Source organism: Rhinatrema bivittatum, chromosome 6, assembly GCF_901001135.1.
Source record: "Rhinatrema bivittatum chromosome 6, aRhiBiv1.1, whole genome shotgun sequence".
Classification (NCBI taxonomy): domain Eukaryota; kingdom Metazoa; phylum Chordata; class Amphibia; order Gymnophiona; family Rhinatrematidae; genus Rhinatrema; species Rhinatrema bivittatum.
In genome coordinates, this window is record NC_042620.1 from 178,523,993 (window position 1) to 178,551,969 (window position 27,977).

Here is a 27,977-nt window from a genome sequence, read left to right on the forward strand (position 1 = left end):
ATTTAAGGGCATAAACCTCCCAAATTTAGTGTTGGGTTTTTTTATTTTTTTTTTATTTTTAATCATTTTTAGTTACAGAGCAAGCCAACCAACTCACAGAGAAAAATGGGAATGCATTTATACATCCAAATCAAAAGAAAATAAACCTAACAACCACATATTATATCTTATCCTATAAAATATAAAGCATTCCCCTTATTTAGAAATCCAGATCAGGGGGACAGAATATAGGAAGTTACTTATACAATTAAACATTTGCAGTGATAGGCCTTAACGTAAATAAGTGACCATCATACTTTTTTTTTTTTTTTGGATCCTAGTTTAGGGCTTTGATCCGGGGATACCTATTACCCGTCTTGCATTCAAGAAGGATTTCAATTGCTCAGGATAAATAAAAATGTAGCAATCTTTTGATGATCTTATAACACATTTGCAGGGATATTTTAATACATATGAGAAGCCAAGAGCAATTACTTGGGATCTCATGGTAAGGAAAGCCCGTCTCTTATCTTGAGTAACAGGAGCGAAATCTGGAAATACCCGTATCTTAGTTCCCCTAAATTGGAGATCAATATTTTTAAAATATCTCTTCATAATTTCCGTTATATCTTTCTCTATTATGAATGTTACTAACAATGTAGCACATTCATAATACTCCGAAGCAGAATCTTCCAGAAACTTTGTCAAATTACCTTTTTCTGTATCAATTTGCTGTTTTTCTTTATTTTTAGTAGATATAGGCAGGAAATATATTTTATTAACAGACGGCATTTCATCTTCCTTGAATTTTAAGACCTCTTTAAAATAATTCTTAAGCGTAACATAGAGTAATTCCCCCACCATTTTCGGGAAATTTAAGAGCCTTAAATTCAAATGTCTCGAGTAATTCTCCATAAGTTCTACTCTCCTGGACATTACATTTAAGTCCTTTATGATCTTCAGATTACAGTCTTGAATTTTCCCCGCCTCAATTTCAACTTTTTCCAATCTTGGCTTCATATCTTTAATCTGTGCGTCACAGACCACCAATTTTTGTTCCATTCCATCTAAATTATCTTGGAAGTCACCTATTGATTTTACCAAAGCTGCCATAATGTCCCAAATCGCCTCCAAGGTTATTTTGTCCGGCCTCCCAGGCATCTGAAAACGGGGTCTTAAGATTGACTCACCCGTTCCCTGCACTGGAGATAGTCCCGCCAGCGAAACTTCCCTTCCAAAGGTGTTCTGCACTCCTCCGGTTTCCTCTATTACCCTCTCCGATATCGGAGTGGACGCCGGAGCCACCGCTGTCAACACATCGGCTCGTACTGTCCCAGAGCCCGATGAGGCTTGCTCCGGAGTGCTGGCATCTTCTGCCCTCTGACCTCCTCCTGAACGAGACGCATCTGCTGCGTCACGGCCCTGCGACTCGCCTGCCAGAGGGCTCTCGGGGAGTGTAGTTGTTCCGGGCTTACGCGGATCCGGGGGAGAGAGAGAAACTTCTCCAGGTAGAGCCAGTGCTTCCTCACCAAACTCCACAGCGGAGCCTTCATCTCCCAATTCGATAGTCCTTCCAGGTACGTATGAAGTTATTAAACGTTGAGTGGCCATTACTTCCGAATCTGAAGGAAAGATTCGGAGTTTGCCTTTTCTTTTTGCCGGCATTGTAAGGAAATTTTTAAAAGACAAACGGAGCTCAACGAATACGTGTCTGGTTACGCCGACATCTTGCCCCCCCCAAATTTAGTGTTTTATCTCAAAATAATTTTGAATGTATAACTAGAAAAGTATTCTTAACACAAACCTAGCAATTTCAAATGGTACTGTTCGCTTATAGAACTTTGGGGCTGAATTTAAAAAAAAACCCAGCGTACACCAAAACCAGGAGACATGCAAGTATGTTCGGCCAGCACACACCAAGTGGATTTTAAAAGCGGCCCTTGTACACTCCTGTCTCCCAAGACGCACACAAGTGAGAGAGCCCAAAAGCAGTGCAAGGGCGGGACATGGGGATTCCGGGAATTTAACACAAAATGTGCACGTGCCGGGATCCCCTGCCACATAATTTTACTACTGAGATGGATGGCGTGTAAGTAATAAAAAAGAAAAAATCTAGTCTAGTCAGCGGAGTTTTAAGGGTCGGACTAATAGGGGGAAAGGGAGACTACTAAACTAGGGGGGTTGGGAAGTCCTTTCCCTTAACTGGGCACGAACTGGGAAATCTCCCTATGGCGTCTGCGCATGCTCCTTATAAAATTCCCCCACTTATGCGGTAGAGTCTGCATTTGCATGCACATGTGCACATCCATATAAAATTGGGCGCACGTGTACGCGTATGTTATAAAATGGCCACATCCTTTTGCACGAGCCGGCATGCATGTGTACATGCGTGCCCTTGCACCAGTATCTGTTAACCATTCCTGTGTTTTAGCAGAGTCATTTTAGGAGTGTTGGAGATTTTGTGAGCAATGTATAAATTTGCTTTTTTTTTTTTTAATTGTCAAGTGTCACAATTACATTTGCATGCATGAATTATAGCTTAGTTTGTATTTATGTCTCTATGATTTTTCAGTCCTCCCAAATTCTTCTGGCTGCCAGGGCATCAAAGTAGATATGCTCCAGATTTGATAGTTTCTAATCCCAACCTACAAAAGTCTATACTTTCTCTCTCTCTGTTACTGTTTTGTAGCCGGGTCCCCAGCCTTCTCTGTAGAAAATGCTGCAAGTTACCAAAACACATCATCTACCAGCAGTGAATGGATCATTATTACAGACTAAACTGTTCTCCTCCTGCTGTGTGGGAAGCATTGCTTTTGTGATTGTATGCAGTCTTTTGATTATCTTACCTACAAGCTTTCTTCTTATACAAAGAACAGTCAGACAGGTCATGTTTCTAGGGGCTGCTAATTAAAAAGACAGTGAGGTTTAGATACCAGATAGCTCAGTGGATTGGCATTTGGATAAATAGCTTCTGTATCATCAGTTCAAATCTAGCTTTGGTTGGAAGGGACTGCAAATTGTTAACATCCTACTGCCATTCAGTAGCCATTGAGATGAATATAGACTAAAATTAGAAAAAGGACACTCTTCATGTTGTGAGGCCGTCCTTCCAGAATCGCACTAAGATAAATGCCGAATTTATTTTAGAGGTGAAAAAGTACTTTGCTTCTCAGTGCTTTCAACTTGGCACCTTCCCATGATACTAAAATTTCCAGGTGACTAACAAATTTAAATAAATATAAATTGTGCAAAACAGGAGTTCATTGAGCTGAACCAAGTATTATGCACACCATTCTGCTGTAACAGAGGGAAAGCTGTTACAGCAGCTTCGATTAAGACACTATGCTCAGATTAAGACATGACATGACAGCTCAGACAGTTGCTCGCTCTCTGTACACCACTTTAGGATGGTTGTTCTTCACAGCAGTTGTCCTGAAAACTGAGCCAAGGGAATCTGAGCCGGAAATGAAGGCAACAGGAGATCCAAAGCAGCACTACATGCAAAGTTCTCTTACAGGTTTCCTTGACCTTCAACGCATGAGGTCATCTGCACATCCTACCAGTCTGCATCTGGGCCTGGAAGGATTTTGCCCATTTTCCTTCCCGCTGCCTGCTTCTTCTTTTTCAGTATTTTTTCTCGATATCACCATTTTCTGTTACAAATACACAAGCAGAAAATCACATTGGTTTTATTTAATGTTTGATTTTGTTTTGTGTCCTTTCACAGACTTCATGTGCACCCCTTTTGTAGGACTTTGTTATTGTGCACTACTGCAATGTAATTAAGCCAGCAGGGAGTATGAGAAGATGGTGCAGGTCTTGCCCTTTGTCCTGGCTACCTGAAGCATGAATTTGAGCCTCTGTTGCTTTCAACAGCCTGCAGAAATTCTGAACGCTTCTAACTGAATTTTTATTCTGTGAAATTACAACAGATTGTGTATTCATTTTCTCTCTTTCCCCTGGTTTTCCCACAGTCATCCTGTTGCAGTACAAACATTTCATCTGTGATACATTTCCTTTGTTAGAATAGATGAGGAGCCAAGCTCCAAAATTTCTAGAAGAAACTGAAAAGGGGATAACTGATAAGAATATAAGACATTTACTCTGCTGCCCTGCAAAATATATAGTTGTTCTTCATATGCAAACTTCAGGTATCATGCAGACTTGTGAAGGAACTAGATCAGGGGTGGACAAACATTTTTTTATACAAAGCCACATTACTGGCTCTCATCTACACCGGCAGGATCCCCCTTGTTGCTCCTTGAGTGGGCGGAGAGCTTCTCTGGAAAAACAAGGGAAAGAGAAGAAACGCTAAAAAAAAAAAAAATCCATACAGCTTACTGACATTTTCTTAAATCTGTATGTGTGGGACTGGGTAGGGTAAATTTACACAAATGAGTGTGTGAAGTGTCTATGACTGAGTGGTTGGGATGTGTCTGGTACACACTGGGCAAGAGACGTTTCAGTATGTGAGTGGAGTGTATGTATGCAAGTAACCAGGTGATCAGGGGGTGTGCATGAGTGACTGAGGGGAATGTGAGTGTATGCATGGAGTGCCTCTTGCACACTCTACCCAGCACCAGTATCCCCCTCCCAAACCCGTCTGTATTCTCTCCTTCCCATTGTGCTTAACATCCCACCTCTCTCTCCCAATCCTCTCTTGTTCCCTTGACCTCAATCCCCTTCCTGACCCACAGTGTCTCTCTCTCCCCTTCTCTACCCCTTCCTCCAGCAGGTTAGTTCCTAGGCTGGAGCAAGCCAAAAATATTTTCTCTGGCCTGGTTCATCCTGAGGGATTAATATGTTGGGTTCATCTCTCCCACACAACTCTTACTTTCAGGACTTAAGTGGGGCAGGGGAGTTGAGCAGTGGGCGCGTGCTTGAGTGTGTGTCTGCTGCTTCAGCAAGTTTGGAGCTTCTAGGCATGAGGAGGCTCCTACTCTTGCTGCCTCTGATTGGCTTCCAGAGAAGAAAAGATACCAGTGCAAAATAATGATGTCTCCAGGCCATGGGTTTGTCCATTTCTGAACTAATGTTCCCTTTGGTATGATGATCTCTTAAGAAAAAGCATGGCAAATGTGCACCATTTTGTAATAAAATAACAACATATTCAGGTACAGGGTGCATAGTAATGAGTTACATCAGGCAGCTCCTATGATTAATTTAAAGTTGAATTAGCATGCTGTCATAAAGGAACAAACTGCCACATTACTGAAGATATTAATACAAAAAAGATGAAAGGAGAAAAGCTTGCTAAAGAAGACATTACATTTAGTATAACAAATTAATAATCAAAAGATACAAAAATGGATAAATATGCATTAAAAGCCCTTAGATGGATTTCCAAGAGGAGTACACGTTTGGAGTACACCATCTAGGTTAGAAGGATTTGAAGGCACCTAAAAGCAATTAGTAAACAATGGAAAAAATGAAAGAAAAAATACAAATGTTATAAAATATTAGACAAAAATGCTTAAAATGTAACAATCTGATAATACAAGCAACAAAACTGCAAATCAGATCTACACCTGAAGACATAGTTTGTGTTCCTGCATTAACTAGAACACCCTACTACTTATCATTTCTGTAGTGCTACACGTGTATACGATGATCTATCTAGTATGAGAGTTCATGCTTGGGAAACAGGGGTTTTGTGATATAGACATGTGGAGGCTGATATTTACTGCTAAATAAATGGATAAGTAGGGACTTCTCCAGATATGTGGTGGCTGCTAAATATCCGGCTACGTTCAGCGGTTCGCCACATAGCCAGAGTCACTTATCTGGCTAAGTAGATAGCTGGATAAATCAGAAGCGGGCAATGGGTGTAACAGGGCAGTGCTACTTAGCCAGATAACTGCCAGTTAAGTTAGACCTGCCATAGAGTCTGATCTGGCTAACTTACATAAACATTTAGGTTTGAATATTGGGCCCATTGTTATGTTCAAAATATCATTTAAAAATTGTATGAAGGGGCAAGTATTCGTAAATACAAATGGAGAAAAAATACGAGAGATCACATATTCTTGCTTTCTTTTGCACCAGATGGATTAGCAGGGTATGACTTAGACAAGGTGAGGTCTATATTCAGAAAATCAGTGAGCAGACAAGTTATCCGGCTAAAGTTAGCTGGATAATTATGATGGATATTATGTGGGATAGGTTTCCCATTGACTATACTCGCCTGACGTTATCCAGGTATATGTAGGTGAATAACTTTCAAACCTTTCTGTTTGAATAACTTAACCAGTTTTATTCAAATATAGCTAGTTAAGTGGTGGGAAAAAAATCTTTGTGGGCCTGCAGGTCCAATCCCTCATCTCCCCCACTCCACTAAATAACTAAAACTGATGTGGGGCATACTTCCCAACAGGGCCGCCTTTGAGGAGGGGAGGGGGGATTGGTGAATAGGGGTGATGGCTTGATTCACCCTGGGCCCCATATCCTCCTAAAGTCAACCCTGCCATGGACAGATTTACCCAGTTAAACAAAACTGGCTAGCACCAATATTCAGCACTACCCGGTTAAGTTTAAGCTCCACCCCTGGAATGTCTGTTTTTTGTTTTTTTTTAATCTGGATACGTTTTAGCCGGGTAAAGCCATCACCCAGCTAAAAGTTAACCAGACAACAGGGGAGTATATTTAAAACCCCAGGTTTATTTGGGTAAGTCCCAAGTTTAGCCGACAATCCATTTTGAATATTGGTCTCTGTATTTTTTCCACTGTAAGTTATTGCTGAAGACAATGAACGAAAGTGGATCATATTTACTGCCTCAGCGTAAACTGCAAATGTACTAATGCAAAATGATCAGAAATTTCATGAAAATGCACAGGGTCTGTAATTTAATAATAAAAAACTACTGTAAAGGTACAGTTTTATTAAATCTTAAAAGCTCTGTTTCTTTTTCCAATTGTATTGTTAATAGATGAAAGTGATGCCTTCCCACCATTCAGCCAGAGAAGATTCTGTGAATAAAAAGGTAAGTCAGAATTTTATGATGAATCGTAAGTATAGTGATCCAGGGTTCCAGGTCCTGGGGAAATGGACATGGGCTTTGGGCTTATGTATTCTGCTTTTAGTTTTTATTTTTATATATGAAAAAATAATGAAGGTTGTATTAGGTTTTGAGAAGAACCCCGTTACAAGGGTGAATTAATCTGCCTCCCTCATAGAAACAAATGTTTTCAGTCTTTTCTTCACAGAATCCACTCCAGATATCAGAAGTGTTTTCTCCTGTCAGTTTCTCAACAAGCAATGCATAGGAGGGTATTTTTCAAAATATTTCTGCACATAAAACAGTGTTTTATGTACAGAAATGGCCTTTTACAAAATTGCCTGTTATGTATGTTTACCCAGAATAAGAGGTATTCCTGAGGGTCGAATGGAGGAGGGAGTTTGGATTTGTGCACTTACTTATGACTTTTCAAAAGTATGCACATACATTTTAATGGAAAATTTGTGTGGATGTTTTAGCAGACCTAACTTGTGCTGGTGAATTTAGTGAGCTAATTTTTCAAGCAGATTTATGTCCCTAAGTCCACTTTGAAAATTGGTGTAATTTACATGCCTGTATTACACTTTCAAAAGGAAAACTTTGATAAAATGAGGGAAATAGTTAGAAAAAAACTGAAAGCTGCAGCTGCAAAGGTTAAAAATGTTCAACAGGCATGGACATTGTTTAAAAATACAATCCTAGAGGCGCAGTCCATATGTATTCCACACATTAAGAAAGGTGGAAGGAAGGCAAAACGATTACCGTCATGGTTAAAAGGTGAGGTGAAGGAGGCTGTTTTAGCCAAAAAAAATCCTTCAAAAACTGGAAGAAGGATCCATCTGAAGAAAATAGGATAGAACATAAGCATTACCAAGTTAAGTGTAAAACATTGATAAGACAGGCGAAGAGAGAATTTGAAATGAAGTTGGCCATAGAGGCAGAAACTCATAATAAAAACTTTTTAAAATATATGCGAAACAAGAAAACTGTGAGGGAGTCTGTTAGACCATTAGATCACTGAGGGGTTAAAGGGGCTCTTAGGGAAGATAAGGCCATTGCAGAAAGACTAAATTAATTCTTTGCTTCCATGTTTACTAATGAGGATGTTGGGGAGATACCAGTTCTTGAGATGGTTTTCAGAGGTGCTGCGTCAGACGAACTGAACAAAATCACTGTGAAGTTGGAAGATGTAGTAGGCCAGATTGACAAACTAAAGAGTGGCCAATCACCTGGACCGGATGGTTTGCATCCTAGGGTACTGAAGGAACTCAAAAATGAAATTTCTGATCTATTAGTTAAAATTTGTAACCTATCATTAAAATCATCCATTGTACCTGAAGACTGGAGGGTGGCCAGTGTAACCATAATTTTTAAAAAAGGCACCAGGGGCAATCCGGGTAACTATAGACCAGTGAGCCTGACTTCAGTGCCAGGAAAAATAGTGGAAACTATTCTCAAGATCAAAATCGTGAAGCATATAGAAAGACATGGTTTAATGGAACACAGCAAACATGGATTTACTCAAGGGAAGTCTTGCCTAACAAATCTGCTTCATTTTTTTTGAAGAGGTTAATAAACATGTGGATAAAGGTGAACCGGTAGATGTAGTGTATTTGGATTTTCAAAAGGCGTTTGACAAAGTCCCTCATGAGAGGCTTCTAAGAAAACTAAAAACTCATGAGATAGGAGGCGATGTTCTTTCGTGGATTACCAACTGGTTAAAAGACAGGAAACAGAGAGTAGGATTAAATGGTCAATTTTCTCAGTGGAAAAGGTAAACAGTGGAGTGCCTCAGGGATCTGTACTTGGACCAGTGCTTTTCAATATATATATAAATGATCTCGAAAGGAATACGACAAGTGAGGTTATACAAAATTATTCAGAGTAGTTAAATCACAAGCAGATTGTGCTACATTATAGGAGGACCTTGCAAGACTGGAAGATTGGACATCCAAATGACAGATGAAATTTAATGTGGACAAGTGCAAGATGTTGCACATAGGGAAAAATAACCCTTGCTGTAGTTACATGATGTTAGGTTCCATATTAGGAACTACCACCCAGGAAAAAGATCTAGGCATCATAGGGGATAATACTTTAAAATCGTCGGCTCAGTGTGCTGCAGCAGTCAAAAAAGCAAACAGAATGTTAGGAATTATTAGGAAGGGAATGGTTAATAAAATGGAAAATGTCATAATGCCTCTATATTGCTCCATGGTGAGACCGCATCTTGAATACTGTGTACAATTCTGGTCGCCGCATCTCAAAAAAGATATAGTTGCGATGGAGAAGATTCAGAGAAGGGCAACCAAAATGATAAAGGGGATGGAACAGCTCCCCTATGAGGAAAGGCTGAAGAGGTTAGGGCTGTTCAGCTTGGAAAAGAGACGGCTGAGGGGGGATATGATAGAGGTCTTTAAGATCATAAGAGGTCTTGAACGAGTAGATGTGAATCTGTTATTTATACTTTCGAATAATAGAAGGACATAGGGGCATTCCATGAAGTTACTAAGACTAATCGGAGAAAATTCTTTTTCACTCAACGCACAATAAAGCTCTGGAATTTGTTGCCAGAGGATGTGATTAGTCAGTTAGTGTAGCTGGGTTTAAAAAAGGTTTGGATAAGTTCTTGGAGGAGAAGTCCATTAACTGCTATTAATCAAGTTTACTTAGGGAATAGCCACTGCTATTAAATACATCAGTATCATGGGATCTTCTTAGTGTTTGGGTAATTGCCAGGTTCTTGTGGCCTGGTTTGGCCTCTGTTGGAAACAGGATGCTGGGCTTGATGGACCCTTGGTCTGACCCAGCATGGCAATTTCTTATGTACTCCCCCCAACCCTTATAAAGATCAGAGCATTCCAAGATGAAAAACCTCTGTATATTTCTTTACCGATGCTTAAGAATTTGAGTTGACGTAAGTATAAGAACAGCCATTATATCAGAGGGAAACTACGCACTGTTCATTATGTTTCCCTCATTGTGAAAGTACAAAGTAAGCCCTGGCATATCTGGTACCTTGCTGTAATTGTGGAATTTTGATTGGCTCTTTTGTTAAAAACGTAGACTGACTTTGCTGATCTATCCTGATATCTTCCCCATGAAGCTATTAGTGGCTGCAAACTTTGAGAAGAGTCACAGTAAAGCTGGGACACACTATAATTATACTTATTTCTGGAAAAGTATTTTGTGTGTTTCCACTAGCAGCTCTACAGAGCATAAACATTGTTTGACCATAATCTCTGGTCTCACTACTTTAGGTGAATTATGCTAATAAATGTTTAGGGATTTGGTGCAGAGTGAATCTGAAGCTTGCAGAATATTTTGATTCTCTTCAACAGCTGTGTCAATGCAGCAGAGAGCTTTGTGCATTGCCTTGAAATATCACATTATTAAGCTAGATAAATGGTAGTGATTACAACTGGCTCAATTCCTGGCACCTCCAGGTGTTTGTATTCATCTCTTCTTGTCAACAGGTGTTAAAATGGTTTGGGCTTAGTTCAGCCTTCTGAATTCTCAAAGAGTAGAAATGTTAGAATTTATTAAAAAGAAAATGTTCAAGATGTGATCTCTTTAATAAATCTGTTACAAAGAACAGGTGGTACAGCTGAAGGGACCTCTATAAAGAATAATTGACACTGTCCAGTATTTTTTTCTTACAAATCCATATCCCACATGTAAATCAAGAACTTCAGTGACTTTCTAACACCGAGAACAATGGATATTTAACTTCAAAGGACACCGTCCTGTTTTCTCTCTTCCTTTGGACTTCCAACTCATTCAGAACTGGAGCTGGGATCTGGCATGGACCTTCATGTGTAGTTACAGATATTTCCATTGTTTTATATCCCCTCATAACTCAACTTAACCATTGTATCAATAGTCCTCAAAAATAACCCTAACCGCTGCAAATTCTTTCCTTAACTGCTTATTCTTAGTCACAAGTAACCAAAAAAAAATGTTATAAAATATTAAAATATTAAATGACCATCAATCTAGACATCATCAGTGTTAGCTTGCGCTTGTTAACCATCTGTCTTACATAGGTCATATTGTCCAAAAATATCTGCTTATCTCTCTTCTTTTTATACATTTTTCTTTTATGCTGTTAAAATATTTCAGTCACCATAGCCCAATATGATCCTGAAACTTATCTAGATACGATGGTGTGCATCTTCAGTAGTAGTAGTAGTTGAATCTTCATGAAACTTGCAACACGGAAGATGGCATAAAATACCAAATATCGCAACATAGGCTGTGTTTCGAACTGCGTTCTTCTATTCCACTCTCTGCCATAGCTCAGAGTGGTTTATATAAAAATATTCATAATAATAAAGCTAATAAATCACATAAATAATAAACCACAATATCGTAAAACTGAAAAAAAGACACAAATCATAAAACACAGGTATCAGGATAATTCCTCCCCTAAGGAAGAGCAAGTTCGAAACAGAGCATCTCAGACAGCCTGCTGTTTATTTGACCCTTGCCTGGATTCTGCCTTTACTCATGCCCAGATATCTTTACTGTCTGTTTGCTGCCTGCCTTTACCCCTGCTTGGATTTGTACTCTCCTTTTTTTTTGTTGCCTGCCCTGACCATGGCTGTGTCCTCACACTGCTTGATCACTCTCTTGCTGGTTCCTCATCTAAGTTCTGCTGGCTTCCGAAACCAAGGGCTTAACCTACGGTGGAAGAGGCTGGTAAAGGTGAAGCTTAGTTCAAGCCCCAGCTTGAGCGTGTCTGCTTGCTGTCGGCGTGGGCCTAGTTGGTTCATCTGTTGGGCCATACTCATCACGCCACAGCCAAAGGACTCACGCTTTGTGACAGCAGTGCATTATATCCTCCTTTTCAAAAGAAAATGTTCAGTTTTTTTCAGGTTGATTGCTGGGAAATGGTATATATGATACATTGAGCAAAATCTTTCTCAGTTCACTAGAGGATTATTTTCTGCTGGAAATGGTAAAAAGGCACAAACACGCCAGTTTTGATCCTTCCTTATACATCATACTTTCAGTAGAAGATATTACAGAGTTCATTTCTGAAGCAGTTATAAAATAAAAATGATTACATCTTTCCTTTTCTTTTACTACTGATTTGCAGACAACATGCAAGTCAAATGTTACCTTTCTCGTCCTCCTCTTGATGTTTTCGCCGCTCTCTTTTCTTCTCATTATCACTTCATGGTTGAGTTCTGCTTATCTCCTGAAGAAAATCTCAAAAACAGGAGTTATTAACTTTCCAGCAAAGGACTGCATGCCTCCTCCCTTGTCCAGGGTTCATTAACATCATTGCCATTCCTCTTTCCTTCCAGATGCATTTAGATATCTCAGGGTGATCATAGACTATGCACTGTCCCTATGCCTGTATATGTTTGCTGCACCTCTGAGCTTTCTCATTTACATTATCCATAAAATCTGTCTCTATTCTTCTTCTGTGCCTTGCAGTTGTTAATTCAAGCATTGTTTATCTTGTGCGTAGACTGCTACAATAGTCTTCTAACCAGAATGCCTCTTTTCAGTTTAGCCCTTCCAATGTCTTCAAAACTCAGCAACATATCTCCTCTTCCAGATAACCTACTCTCCCCCTTTCTTCCCTCTTTCTGCAGTTCTTTCACTGGGTACCATTTAAATATTTTTCCTAAAATCAAGATTATACATTTGGATTTTGGATTTAAGTACTTGCTTTTTTCCAAATCTGAGCAAAAAGTGAATTACATTTCAGGAAGAGTAGCTGTTTCCCTGCCCCCCAAAGGCCTTGCAGTCTGAGTTTGTATCTGAGGTAATAGAGGGTAAAGTGATTTGCCCAAGGACACAAGGGGGCATCAGTAGGAGAAGTGGTATTCCCAGGTTCTCAACCTGCAGCTCTAACCACTAGGCTATTCCTCTCTCCTTCACGTTTAAACATCCACAGCCTGGAGCCTACTTAACTTCTTTCCTTTGTTTCCATTACGTCCCTTCTTGCCAATTGTCCTTCCTGTCCTAGGTCATATTCACAGTTCTGCTTTCCAGACAATACTCCTTTTGTTTCTGTATCTTCATCCTGTCTCCCAATCTTTTGAACAAATTTGCTCCCAGGAGTCCAGAACTTTCGCATGTTATCCACTTTCCATTGCTTTATATTCTCAGTTCTATCTTTCTTGTGCTCTGATTCATTTCTGCATGTTCTATGTGCAATTGATATAACTGATATAATTTGTTAATGAGGTCCTTGTGTGGTAGCCTGATTTAAGAGCACAATATAAATTAATATGGTTATTTAAAAGGATCTTCTGAGTTTATCCTATGCCCTTTTGAATTCCATTACTGTTACTGTTCTTGTCCTGACTACCCTTTCCAGAGGGCATTCCATGCATTCACCACCCTCTCCATGAAGAAATATTTCCTGATTTTGTTCCTGAGTCTTTGCCCTCAGAATTTCTACAGCTTTCTTTCCATTGGAAAAGGTTTGATTCCTGGGTATCATTACTTTCTTTCAGGTATTTAAAATCTGTATTATATCTTCCCTATGTCTCTTCTCCATTAGGATATACATATTTAGATCCTTCAGTCTCATCTCATATAGTTTTCAGTGCAAACCCCACACCATTTTGGTCGCCTTACTCTGGACCTCCTCCATACTGTCTCTGTCTTTTTTTAGAGACTGTCTCTTGAACTGAATACAGTACTCCAGGTGAGGCCTCACAAAAGACCTGTACAAGGGCATTATCACTTCCTTTTTCCCACTAGTTACACCTCTCTCTATGCAGCCCAGCATTCTTCTTACCTTAACCATCACCTTGTCACACTGTTTTGCTGCCTTCAGATCATCATCAGACTCTAAACATCCAAGGTCTCTCTTCCTTTCCGTGCACATCAGTCTTTGTCTTTCTCCTCATCATTATTTCCGCATCCCAAATGAATGACTCTGCACTTCTTGGTATTGAATACCAGCTGCCAAACGTTTGACCACTCCTTGAGTTTTCTTAAATCGCTTTTCATTTTTTCTACTCCTTCAGGTGTGTCTACTCTGTTGCAGATCTTAGTGTCATCCGCAAAAAGGCAAACTTTTCCTTCTAACCCTTCTGCAATATCACTCACAAAGATATTGAACAGAACCAGCGCCAGAGCTGATCCTTGAGGCTTTTCACTTATGACTCTTCTCTCCTCATAATCTGTTCCATTTAGCAATACTCACTGTCGTCTTGTCCAGCAATCAATTAGCAATCCATTCCATCACCTTGGGACCCACTCCCATGCTTTACATTTTTCCTGGGCTTGGCCAAAATGGGCTTTCTCTGCTGTCATGTTTCTAGTATCTCCACAACCCCTCTCTTTTTACCCATGCCCAGCAGCTACCCTCTCCTCCCCACCACGTACACTACCCCACCAGTGGATCAAGGATGGGGTTAGGTCCCCAGCCACCAACTTTGGACCCCAGCTATGGATGCCCCCAGCACCTAGCCTTCAACCCCTCCCAGCCAGCCTCGGGCCACCGGCCTGAAATCCTCACAGCCAGTCTCAGATTCCCAGTCCCTAGCTTTGGACCCCAGCCTCGGACTCCCTTAGCCAGTGACCCCAAGCCTAGGATTTCCTTTAGCCATAAACCCCCAGGCTCGGACCCAAATCCCTAATAGACCTCCAACCAGACCTGGACACCCAGTTTCTAGCCTCAGACCCACCCCACAGCCAACCTCAGATGCCCCCTCCCAGCTAAATTGGACTCCTCCATCTTCGCACTCCAGGCAGCCTTGAACCCTCAGCCTCAGTCTCCCAGCTGACAGCCATCTTGAAACTCCAAATGCCCAGTCTTAGACCACTGGCCAACTTCAAATCCCCAACCCCCAGTCATTTTCCCTACACCCTATATGAAGCAGTTCCGCAAGCATGGCACAGGTCTGCGAGTTTGAGCCATGCCATGCCATGACTTGCCTGTATTCTCATGAGATTCAGTGCAAGAGTACAGGCTTCTGTACTGCTCAAACTCGCTGAACCGGACCATGCTTGCAGAAGTTCTTCAGGGACACAGCGAAAAGTTGGTGGAGCCAGGACCCTGTTCTAATGCATCCAGAAACTTGCCCAAACCCCTTTAAAATGGAGCTATACTAGATGCTTTGACCACAACCTCCAGCAACAAATTCCAAAGCCTAATTGTACATTGAGTGAAAAAATTCTTTCTCCAATTTGTTTTAAATCTGCTACCTGCTGGTTTCATGGAAAACCTCCTTATTGACTGCTATTATCACAGCATTTTATTAAATGCCTGTACTGACTTCCAAACATAAAGAATGTGTATGCGATTGGACCATCAAGCTTTGTGTCAAAAGTCTCATGAATAAGCTTAGATACTCTGTCAAGAGAGAAATTCATGGAATCTCTAGTACAACCCTTCTTTTTTTCCACTTGATCAATCAAACCTCCAGACTTTCCCCAAAACAGGTTTTGAAATTGTAAAGCTTTGATCTAGATTTAAAAATGTGTAGACATTAAAGGGCAACAACTTTGAGGATTCATGTGTTATGCTGTGAGAGCAGGAATGTGAGTAAGTAGCTACAAATGTAAGTGATAGGTACAGTGCCTAATAAAAGACTTCATAATCTTGTACATTTTTCACATTCTGTTATCTAAAAAAATACAAATCAAAATGCAGGAGTAGGAGTTTGTTGTTGCTAATTTAATGTTCATTGTAAACCGATGTGATGTTTTCTAACGTGCCTCGGTATATAAAAAACCCTTAAATAAATAAATAGTAAATCTATACGTTTCCACCATTGTCAAATTTTCCTTCCTCAAACTTCATCTACTTTGTAATTTCAGACTAATATAAAATCATCAGGATTTCTATACAGTTTTTACAATATCTCATTTTGAACTCTGGATTATTACAATTCACTTCTCCTTGGAGTTCCAGCCTGTGTCACGTGACTTCTTCAAGTCATTCAAAATCCTGCAGCAAGAATCTTGACTGGATTCTTGACATGGATAATTCAATATAAGATATGCACTCTCATCTACAAATTTCTTAATTACGAATCTTTAACATGGTTCGTATCCACTTTTCAACTGTAAAAACCTATAAGACACCTGCGATTGGCTTACAAAAATGTATTGGACATTCCAGCTCCTAAATTAGCAAGACTTGATACCACTAGAGACAGAGCTTTTTCAGTAACCAGCCCTCATCATTGGAATAGTTTTCCAGAGGCTCTACGTTTCATGCCTATGTTCAATTCTTTTAAAAAGACTCATTTATTTATGTTAGCCTTTAAAAACTATGGGACCCCCAGCATGATTGAATAAAATGTGGCTTTTATTTTGTTTGTGGCTGTTTTATAAATGTTTTCTTGTTTTTAGTTATTTGGTACATAAAATATGTATATCCATGAAGTATAGCGATATGTGCGGTTTAGAAATTTTTTATATAATAAATACACATTATACTCTATACTTTCATCGAGAGAGAGAGCAATTATAGAAATATTCCAAAAGTAATTAAGATTTTAAAAAAAGGTTTTGATTGCACAAGTATTCACACTCTGTCATAGCAAACCCAAATTAGCTCCAGTTCAAAACATTGCCTTAACAAGACCTATAATAAGTTAAAGTCCACCTGAGTATCCAGTCACAGTAGCTGAGCTGATTCAAATACTCCTAGAAGAAGAATCAAGCTGTTTCTGTTGTATTAAGTGAATTAAAAGCTAAAGTCAAAACATGCTGAACAAGGAGCTATTAAAAGAACGCCAGGACAGCGTTATTCAAAGTACAGATGAGGAAGGCTATAGAAAAACTGCAGTGTGTTTGAATATCCACTGGAGTACTGTCAAAGCCATCATTGTAGAGTGGAAACTGTTTGGTACCACCAAGACACTGGTGGCTGTCCCTCCAAAGCCAGTAGCAGTAGGTTAAGGAAACTGCTGCAGCAGATCACTGTGAGGCCTAAGATTACTTTAAAAGAGCTACAGACTGTGAAAATGTTGATTGTTCAACATTTTCAAAATTACTCCACAAACATGGCTTGTGTGTGAGGGTGGCAAGAAGAAAGCCACTCTGAAAAAAGCATATAATGTGCCTCATAGTGTTTGCAAAGAAACTCGAACAGCTCAATTTTCAAAGGAGTTACGTGATTAAATGTAACATACTATCCTAGCAATTTTCTAAAGTCATTTCCACATGTAAAGTGCAGTTATGCAGGTAAATCCTATAGACAGTTCAATGGCATATACTGTAGCAGTTTTCAAAAGACAGCTTATACAAGTAAAGTGCATTTTTATATGTAAAACCCATTTATAAGCATGTAAATGCTTTTAAAAATCAGGCTCTTAGGGAACACTACACACATTTGAGAGAATGTTTTGTCATCTGAGACCAAGTGAAAACTTTTTGATCTCAATGCTAAGCATTATGTGGTATAAAACAAACACAACCACATCCCCCTGCTATCATCATCCCTACAGTAAAGCATGGAGGTGGCAGCATTATGTTTTGGGGATACTTTGGTGCAGTGGGGACAGAGAGGCTTGTGAAGATCGAGGGAAAGAAGTATATGGTGCAAAGTACAGGCATATTCTGAAGGAAACCCATTGAAACAAACTCTTACTTTCATACATTTGATTTGTATTTTTTTGACAGCAAAATGTGAAAAATGTACACAGATGTGAAGATTTTTAAAAGGCACTGTATTTATTGTATGTAGAACATGCAAAATCCATATTATACTCTTCTATCAGAGACTCTCAAAAAACACTTATATGGAAAGCATTCATTTAGTTGCAAGTTTAAAAAAGTACCCCCTTGGCTCTTCAGTTTCCATAGTAACTAGAAAAAGTGTCTCTGCTGTCTCAGCTGACCAAACTGAAATCAAATCTGCTTGATTGTCAAACACACAAAGAAAGGGAGAAATGGCCAAGTGGAGTCAATTAAATGCATAATTTTCTCTGCGTGGATGGTTCAAAAAAATTATACCTGCTGTCAGTGTTGTTTTTCTGTAAAACTTGTCTCCAGTATCAACTGCAGCATCCTAATCCCAAGAGTTCCAGTATAAACTGATGTGTATAGATACAGTTCCTTCCAGTTACTTTGAGTTGCTCTCTAGTCTACCAATGAGTGTTGCTGTTAGGAGTAAGATTTGTGTTTCCATTCACCAGGTCTCCGAATGCTACTATAGGAGCACTATCACTCCTGAGTTGCCAACGATGCAGAAACCCGAGCTCAGAATTTACATGTTTCTCACTTTGCCATCCCGAAAGAGAAACACTGTACCTTCAAAATGATCCCCAAGAACTCTTACAGTGATTTTGGAAAGGAAGTGCTAGTTATCAGAACCAATGTCAAATACGAGCAGAGAGTAGGGACAGGAAGAACATCCTTATTTACTGCAGTAACTCTTCATGAGTAAAACGGAGTGCAGCTGTACTATATTTTACATGAATCGCCAAACCCATCATTACCAGGAAAGATAACTCATTGCATCCCTTAAGAATATAAGTGCCACACTGTGTCCAATGAGTTAGCATTCCTGAAAATAGGCACGTAAGTTTCAGTATTCAAGAAGATTTGTAACATATTGAAAGCGCATATTCTACCTATTTTTTAAGCATATGAGTGTATATTTTTTTGATTGAAAAAAATTACATATACATGTAATACCCTGATTTATACAAGGAAATAGATATATTTTAAAATATGCACATACTTGAAATCACCATTTCACCCAGTCCACCTCCAGTTTACCATTCACCCTCAACTATTCCCTGTTCACTCAGACCTGCCACCCGAAAATAGCAGACAGTAGATGAGTCTGATATTGATTGTGCTAGTTAATTAGCAGGTACAAAATGATGCGAATAAGTTGCCTAATGTATTAACATAAATCTCTTATAAAATAGCAACTTCAGCGTGTACTTCTTGGCCCTGCCCCAGAACACCCCTAGACCACCCCTTTTATGCGCAGGTAAATGTGTACGCGAAACCAAAAATACATGCATAATTTTGATGCTTCTAAAATAGCATGAACGTGAATGCAAGCTACTTACACACGTATATGCTAATTTTCTGCACTTTGAAAATGTACTCATTAGTCATCTCCTTTCTTCCCTCTGCACTCCTGTCATTTATATATTTCCAGCCTTTTCAATATCACTGCACCATAACAATTAGCATTACTAGTGCTTGCTCTCCATTATCATATTTGTTTTTATGCTGCTTCTAATTCTGAGCACTGTGATATTACCTGCAGTGCACCATGAGCTTTGGGAAAGTAAGATTGCTAGATGAGATGGGTACCAAATGTAATCGAGCTGTCACCCCCCTCCCCCGCCCCAACAGACAGGCAAGGGAAGTGGAGAAACACAAAAAGATGGGAATCCCACAAAGCCACTTGTGAAGAATGAGGTGGATAAGTATAAGGATTTACATAGGGAATGCAAAATAATCTGTAAGGCTATTTGTACAAATGCTACAGTCTGGGAACTGAACTCCCAGGCTTGGGAGCTCTAATAGCAAAGGCTGATTTTAGATATTGTTGCAGACACAGAGACATTGTATAAGAAGTCCCATGATTGGCACATGGCTAAATCAAGCTACACTCTTTTTGAGAAATCAGAAACTAGGCAGAAATGGGGGAGGAGTAGCATTTTGCGTAACAAAAAAAAAAAGCTGGTGTATGAACATTTCATGATTTCTAGTTTCCTTCTTTGGTAAAAAAAAAAAAAAAAAAAGTTTACATATGGTTATGACTACTAATTAATGACAGAACAGCTTATAAAATGTTCCATGTCAACCAATGGCAAGGCAGCTTTACAAATGCTCAATGACACCAATGTGCTCTGACATTTCAACTGAACTGACCGGTTTGCTTATAAAAAAAATAAAAAGAAGAAATTCTAAGTGTTGAGGACATCAAGGGCACGTGAAAGTGTGATCCAGAGGTCACTGGGTACTTTACTATCTGTGGCAGATATTTGCATCAAATTGAATGAATGGTTCAAAAGTTAAGATGAGGCAGACAGACATGCTCTTAGAGAGGTTAATTTTCAAAATCCTAAGAAAGTCAGCACATACAAACATTTTTATGTGTGCATAAATTTATGCTCATATGCAGGAGCCACCCAGTCTATAAAATAACACTTATCTCTGCTCCGAAGCACGTACGTATGTTTCAGTACATGCACATTTTTTAAGGCAAGGAGCAGCATACTTTCTATTCCTGTTTTGTAAAAGTATACTCACTTATTTTGGGGCGGATTTTAAATGGGTTACGCGCATATATTATGTATATGTTTATAAAATACAGAATGCACAAGTACGTGACACACGCATAGGGCGGATTTTAAAAGGCCTGCACGCATGGCCAGGCCTTGCACTGCCGCGCACATTTTCAAAGGGGCCCAGCTACACGCGTAAACCTTGAAATGCGCACAAGTGCTGGGCCTCTTCGAAGGGATGGGTCTGGGCAGGACAGAGGCCAGCCGGCAGCCAGCGTGTAAATTACTTCTGCTCCCGAGGAGCAGCAAGTAATAAAATAAAAAAAAATTCAGGCCAGGTAAGTTAGCGTGTGGGGAAGGGGAAGGAAGGTTAGGTAGGAGGTTTAGGGAAGTTCCTTCCCAGTTCGCTCCTTAAATGGAGCAGACTGGAAGGGAACTGGGGAAGGCCTGATTGCGTTGCCACGCGGACTTTGCATAAATTCGCCCGCACATGTGCGCGCAGCCAACGGATTTTATAATATGCGCACGCCAGCGTGCGCATGTTATAAAATCAGTGCGGTCCTGTGCGCACGCACATATGTTATAAAATCTACCCCACAATGTTTTGAAAATTCACCCCTAAGTTAATATCAAAGCCACAAAAAAGCATAGGGTATGGGAAAAGAGGAGGCACAGTAGATCTCTGTCATATTCTATGTTTCTAAGGCTTTTTAGTTGTATGCTTTTGAAGTTGATCATAGTTCCCCTATTAAAGCATAAGAAAGTCAGCAGATAATTAGATGTCATGCAATTTGTCATCAAATTAAAGCAATCTCTTCCTTTGGTAATGGTAAATTATAAAGTTGAATAAAACTTGCTTCTACCAGACATGAAGATTTTCTGTTTGCCTTTGGCAACTTAATCTATTCAGCATCATGATATATCATTGCCTCAATTCATTTAATATTATTGTTGCACATCAGAAGCAAATACAATAGAGGAAGAAATATGAGGGAGAAATACAAATTAAAAACATCTTTTTTCATAAGTGCACAAGCACACTTAAGGGGATAGTATCCTGCCTTGACATTGATTTTTTTTTTCTAAGTACAACTAGAATCTCTTTTAATGTTAAGCGTTTAGACTATTTTTTTATTTTAATAAAATGCTTTACTTTGGGAGATTGCAGAGGAATTTTTTAAAAATCTCTACCAAAGTGGACATGGTTTAGCCTTTTCTTCTGTAGTTAGCTATCCTGGGGAAATGCTAGCTTTTGAGACTGAATGAAGAAAGAAAATAAACTATATTCAGAAGCTGTTTCCAGTTCTGCTGAAGGGATCAGATCTGAACTATAAGTTGTTGCATAAGTTTTAAAAAGCTGTTTCAGAATGGGGGTTAGTTTAAATTAGTTTGTAATATTAAAATAAAAAGCTCTTTAGGAATGGATGTGGTTTAGCTTTTTTTGTAATTGGCTATCCAGGGGAAAGGTTAGCCTTTGAAACTGATTGAGGAAAAGAATCCAAACAAACTATATCAAGATGTAATTTAGCCTTGGGAAATGCATATAAAAAAATGTTCATTTCATGTTATGTCATGTTTTTATCATTTTATTTGTTTCATTTTCATCTCACTGTCATTTTTCATGTATGTTTTGTTTATTTGTTAAAAAAGAAATGTTAGGTTTGAATACTCCTTCCTAATCTCTCCTTCACACCCACCAGAAGTAGCAAAACTGCCTTTTAAATAAAACATCCAGGCCCCCACTCCTGCTCTCCTCTCCTTCCTTCCACCCCCCCCCCCCCCCCCCCCAATATGTATAACAGAGAGATTGCAAGCTTCTGGCTAGCCTGCAGCCTCTTCCCAGCTAGGTTCCATCTCCACCCCCCCCCCCTCCCAAAAATCCCCATACCAGTTCAAAAACAGAATCTCCCTCTTACTTACTTCTGTCTCAGCTCTAATGTTGATCTGAAGACAATGCAGCGCAATACTAGCTGACTGCAGTACCTTCATCTGCTGATGTGGTAAGATGGACTTGCTGGGAAAAAGCACTTAAATCTTGAGAAAATATTTCTTAAAGAGTTAGCTATTACTGACAATATATAATCTTTGCTAATTTAAGGTTAGTAATTGTTTGCCAGTGTTAATTGTGTTTGATCAGGAAAAATAGGCTTTGGATTAATTATGTGAGCTAAAAAAAGTTAGCATTTGTTTGCTAGTGCTAGAATTGTGAGATTGCAAAGGTCACTTACTTGATCTGAGAAAGCAAGAGTACTGGTTAAGGAAACTATTCACTAGTTTGATTCCCACCCACCCTGGTCATATTTTTTGTTATATAGAATATTTCCCCCATTGAAAGGAAATTCTTCAAAATAAGAGTCAATTAGTGACTTAGAACAGCGGTTCTTAACAGATATGTTTGTAAACACTGGTGTGTCGTGGGGGACAGAAGGAAACTGCTCTTTTCTCATCAGCCTGGGCGGGATTCAGCCAATTTCCTTTTTATCGATCCCAGCAGGTAGCTGCTCTCTCTTCCTGGCCCACTGGAAAGTTGTTCCCTTCTCCTTCACCCAGCTCAGCATGAGACAGTTCTAATTTCTGCCCTGCTGGGCCTGGAAGAACTGTTGCTAGTAAAATCAGTAGCATAGTAATAATGGGGGATTTCAATCACCCCAGTATCACATCAGGAGATGCTAAAGAAGTAAAGTTCTTGGATAAATGGCTGCTGGTACAAGAACCAACAAGTGGGAAAACTATTTTAGACCTGGTTCTTAGTGGTACATAGGATTTGGTGTGAGAGGTAACAGTATTGGAGCCACTTGGCAATAATGATCACTGTATGATCAAATTTGATTTAATAACTGAAGGGAAGACACTAAAGAAATCTACTGCAACAGCACTTAACTTTCAAAAAGGTGACTATGAAAAATGAAGAAAATGGTTAGGAAAAAATGGAAAGGTAGAATTGCAAAGGTTAAGAGTTTAGATCAGGCATGGACATTGTTTAAAAATACCATCTGGGAAGCCCAGACCAGATGTTATCCCACGCATTAGAAAAGATGGAAGGAAGGCTAAACTACTACTAGCATGAGAGGCTATAATAGCTAAAAGAACATCTTTCAAGAAATGGAAAAGGGATCCGAATGAAGAAAACAGGAAATGGCATAAGCACTCACAAGTTAGATGCAAAGCATTGATAAGGAAGACAAAGAGAATATGAAAAGAAACTTGCCATGGAAGCAAAAACTCATAATAAAGATTTCTACAGGTACATTTGAATTAAAAAGCCCACAAGGGAGTCAGTTCAACCATTAGATGATCAAGGGGGAAAAGGGGCACTTAGGGATGACAAAGCCATAGCAGAGAGACTAAACAAATTCTTTCCTTCAGTCATCACTGAGGAAAATGTAAGAGAGATACCCATGCCAGACATGATATTCAAATGTGATGAATCAGAGGAACTGAAACAAATCTCAGTGAACCTGGAAGATGTACTAGTACAAATTGACAAACTAAATTTTAGCAAATCACCTGGACAAAATGGCAACATCCCAGAGTGCTGAAAGGCCTGAAAAATAAAATTGCGGACCTGCTATTGGAAATTTGTAAATTATCATAGTCTATGGTACCTGAAGACTGAAGGGTTGCCAATGTAACGTCAATTTTTAAAAAGGGAACCAGTGAGACTGATGTCTGTGCCAGGCAAAATGGTAGAAACTATCATAAAGAACAACATTTTTTAATATATTGATAGGCATAGTTTATTGGGACAAAGCCAACATGGATTTAACCAAGGGAAATCTTACCTCACCAATCTGCTACATTTTTTGAGGGCTTAAACAAACATGGGTAAAGGTGAGCCAGTTGATATAGTGTACCTGGATTTCCAGAAAGCATTTGACAAAGTCCCTCATGAGAGTCGTCTTAGGAAATTAAAAAATCATGAGATTGGAAACAGTGTCCTGTGGTGGATTGCAAACTAGTTAAAAGACAGAAAACAGAGAGTAGGGCTAAATGGTAAATTTTCCCAATGGAGAAAGGTGAATAATGGAATGCCTCAAGGATCTGTTCTGGGAACACTGCTTTTTAATATATTTACAAATGACCTGGAAATGGGAACAATGAGTGAAGTGATCAAATTTGCCATTGACACAACATTTTTCAAAGTTGTTAAATCACAAGAGGATCGTGAGAAATTATAAGAGGACCTTGCATGGGAAACTGGGCTTGAAAATGAAATTTAATGTGGATATGTGTAAAGTGATGCACTTAGGGAAGATTAACTCAAATTATAGCTACACAATGCAAGGTTCCACATTAGGAGTCACCATTCAGGAAAAGGATGTATGCATCATCATTGATAATACGTTGATATCTTCTGCTCAGTGTGCAGCAGCAGCCAAGAAAGCAAATAGAATGCTAGGAATTATCAGGAAAGGAATGGAGAATAAAACAGACTATTATAATGCCTCTGTATCACTCCATGGTGCGTCCTCATCTGAGAATTATGTGCAGTACTGGTCACCACATCTCAAAAAAGATATAGCGGAATTAGAAAAGGTACAGAGAAGGATGACCAAGGTGATAAAGGGGATGGAACGATTCCCCTATAAGGAAAGGCTAAAGAGGTTAGGACGCTTCAGCTTAGAGAAGAGACAGCTGAGGAGAGATATGATAGAGGTTTATAAAATGATGATTGGAATGGAACGAGTAAATATTAATCAATTGTTTACTCTTTCAAAAAGTATGAAGACTAGGGGACACAAAATGAAGTTACTAGGTAATAAACTTAAAACTAAAAGAGAAAATATTTTTTTTACTCAACACATGGGGTAGATTTTAAAAGGAGCGTGTGCAGCGTACATGTGTGTGTGCTACCCGGCGCGCACACATGTACGCCCAATTTTATAAAATGTTATAAAATCGGGGGTCGGCATGCATAAGGGGGTGCACAGTTGTGCACCTTGCGCGCACCGAGCCCGCTCTGAGCTGCGCTGCCTTCTCCTGTTCCCTCTCAGGCCACTCCAAAATCAGAGCAGCCTATGAGGGAACTTCCCTTCCCCCTAGCCTGACATTCCCACCCCTTCCCCTATCCTTTCCTCCCCCTAGCCCTACTCTAACCCCCCCTCCCTGACCTTTGTCTTACCTTTTGCACCTGTCGGCAGCCTGCCAGGACACAATCCTCCGACACAGCGGCAATGGCCACTCTGTTGGAGGCCTCTGGCCCCGCCCCTGCCATCTCTGGACAGAGAGAGATGCAGAAGAATATTATCTGTTGCGACCCTTGGATGCCAAGAGACATATTGTCAGGTATCTGGAGGTTTCTAAGCCTTTACAGAAGTCAGATTGCCTGTTTGTTCTTCACGGCAGCCTCGCGGATTATGATAGCTTGCTGGATTAAAGCAGTAGTCAGGGCTGCATATGTGGATGCTGGGAAGCCGTTCCCTAGTCAGATTAGGACTCATGCCACTAGGGCTCGAGTAGTGTCATGGGCAGATTTTTGTCCCCTATTAACATCTGCTGAGCTGTGATGTGGCCCTCCTTACATTCTTTTCCAAGTATTATCATCTGGATGTGCAGGCCCAGGAGAATGCGGCCTTTGCACGTGCGGTTTTGACTGGATCGCAGGCAACTTCCCACCCTATAAGGGAGTAGCTTGGATACATCCAACTTGTTCTCGATTCATCTGACTGGATACTAAGAAATGAGAAATTACTACTTGCCTGATAATTTCCTTTTCTTTAGGACAGTCAGATGAATCCAGCTTCCCTCCTGTGGCTGCTGAATGCTTGCATTATGGTCCTCTTGTGTGATTACTTGTTACAGGGATTACTGGTAAGTGTTAATCCAGTCCCTAGACTAATGTTTATACATTCTTGTCTGCACTCAGTGTTGACTGTTGGCTGAGCATTGAAATGGTTACTTGTTTTAATCAAAATTTTTGCTACTCTCTGCACAGTTTCTTTTCAAGACAATACTGGCAGGCTGATGTCACTGCAGGAGTATATGTACTGTGACGTCAGTTTGCTCCTTCTTCATCTGCTGGTAGAAGTGCATAACCCACTTCTTCTGGATTCATCTGACTATTCTAAAGAAAAGGAAATTATCAGGAAAGTAGTAATTTCTCATTACTCTTCTCTCCACTTCAGATGGTAGGTTCTTACTCATTCCTTCTGTTCATCCAAATCCTTGTGCAAGTTTTAGAATGGAGATTATGACTGTTTAATGTATTAGTTGAGCACCTTTTGAACATTTGGGTCTGTTGATGCTGTTAAGTATGCTCCTCTGTATGCAATTTATTTCTATAAGACCATACTTCCTTCAGCTCTTGGGATGCACATTTTCAGCATGTACTGGTTCTTATAGATTAGTTGATAGAAAGAGCATGCATACTTTGCATTGCACCTGCTATTTGTGCGGGTGGCTGATTATGGGTAAAATAGCATGTGCATTTGAAAATCAAAAGCATATTGGTGTTTCCCTGTACGTACCCGGATCTGTCCAGACTCCTGGATTTTGCCACCCCCTCTAGCAGATGGAGACAGAAGTTTACAAACCAAAACTCCGCCTATATCTAGGCTGGTGCAACCTACAGTCTGGCAGTATTCTTCTGTCTCCTAGCAGGTGGAGAGGGTGCAAAACGTACAGTCTGTGCTGAGTCCTAAGTTTTAGGTGGTAGTTTAAAAAAGAAAAGAAAAAAGGGATAAACTCAGCTAGGGTTAAGGGGGGGGGGGGGGGTAAGCAGACGCGTGCTGGGTCCACTGCAAGCTCAGCAGCGGTTACTGGCGGGCCATCTTTGGGGATCCCGGGGACGGGCGCCATTTTGAATTCTGCCTCCTCATTTTCGGCGGGAACGGTGGCCATTTTCTCCCCTCGGGGAGCCGAGGCAAACGTGATGCCAGCGGATTGGAGGGAGGATGACCCCCCACTGCGTTTATCACCCCAGCGCAGGGTCCCCGGGGGGGACAGACCTGCATGGCCAATTGTTCCCATTGATGATCCCATCTCTGAGGGGGATGATGATGGGGAGTCCTCGGATTTGTCGTTTGGCTCCCAGTTTGTACTTCTTATGCACAAGGCATTCAAGGCCCGTAGACTGGCTAGGAAGAGGTCCCAGGATACCTCCACTCCGGACCCAGGGTCTAGAGCGGGGAAGTGGTCTAAGTCCGTCCCAGTGGCAGAGGGTCCAGCCAGGTCCCGGCCTCTCCGGCCCTGGGCTTCCAGAGGTGAGCTGGATTCCTCAACGGATACGGATGAGCCGGAGGAGCATACAGAGTATCAGGAACTTCCGTCCCAGCCCCCGAGGGGGGTTGATGGGGACGGAGACCAGGGGGCCACGGGTTCCCGCATTCCCCAAGGGACAGAGGGAGATGATCCGAAGGTGATTAGATTGTTCCGAAAGGATGAGCTGGGGCCTCTTTTTCCGTAAATTCTGGGAGAATTAGGGATCCAGGTACCGCAGGAGGAGTCACGGCTCGGCGTGACGGACCCGGTCATTTTGGGACTTCGGGGTCCTCCTTCAGCTTTTCCTTTGCATTTCTCTGCCTCAGATTTGCTCTTTAAAGAGTGCGATACTCCTGAATTGGGGCTGAAGGTGGCAAAGGCGATGGATAAGATATATCCCCTGCCGGAAGACGCCCTGGAGATGTTGCGCATGCCGAAGATAGATTCGGCGGTAGGGGCGGTGACGAAGAAGACTACCATCCTGGTAACCGGGGGTACCGCACTTAAGGACTTACAGGACAGGAAGCTGGAAGTTCAGCTCAAGAGAATCTTCGAGGTCTCGGCGTTGGGAATTCATGCGGTGATTTGCAGTCATTTTTCCGTAAGGGCAGGTCTTCGCTGGGTG

The 27,977-nt window shown here is 40.5% G+C and overlaps 1 protein-coding gene across 5 annotated transcripts in view; it reads left to right on the forward strand.

The window, feature by feature from the left end:
* VPS8 (VPS8 subunit of CORVET complex) overlaps positions 1-27,977 on the forward strand; it is an 818,099-nt gene that overhangs the window by 657,174 nt on the left and 132,948 nt on the right. For all 5 annotated transcript variants that reach the window (XM_029606199.1, XM_029606197.1, XM_029606196.1 and 2 more), the window contains one exon: positions 6,906-6,959. In XM_029606199.1, the coding sequence (XP_029462059.1) occupies positions 6,906-6,959 (54 nt within the window). The remainder of the gene's footprint in view (positions 1-6,905; positions 6,960-27,977) is intronic.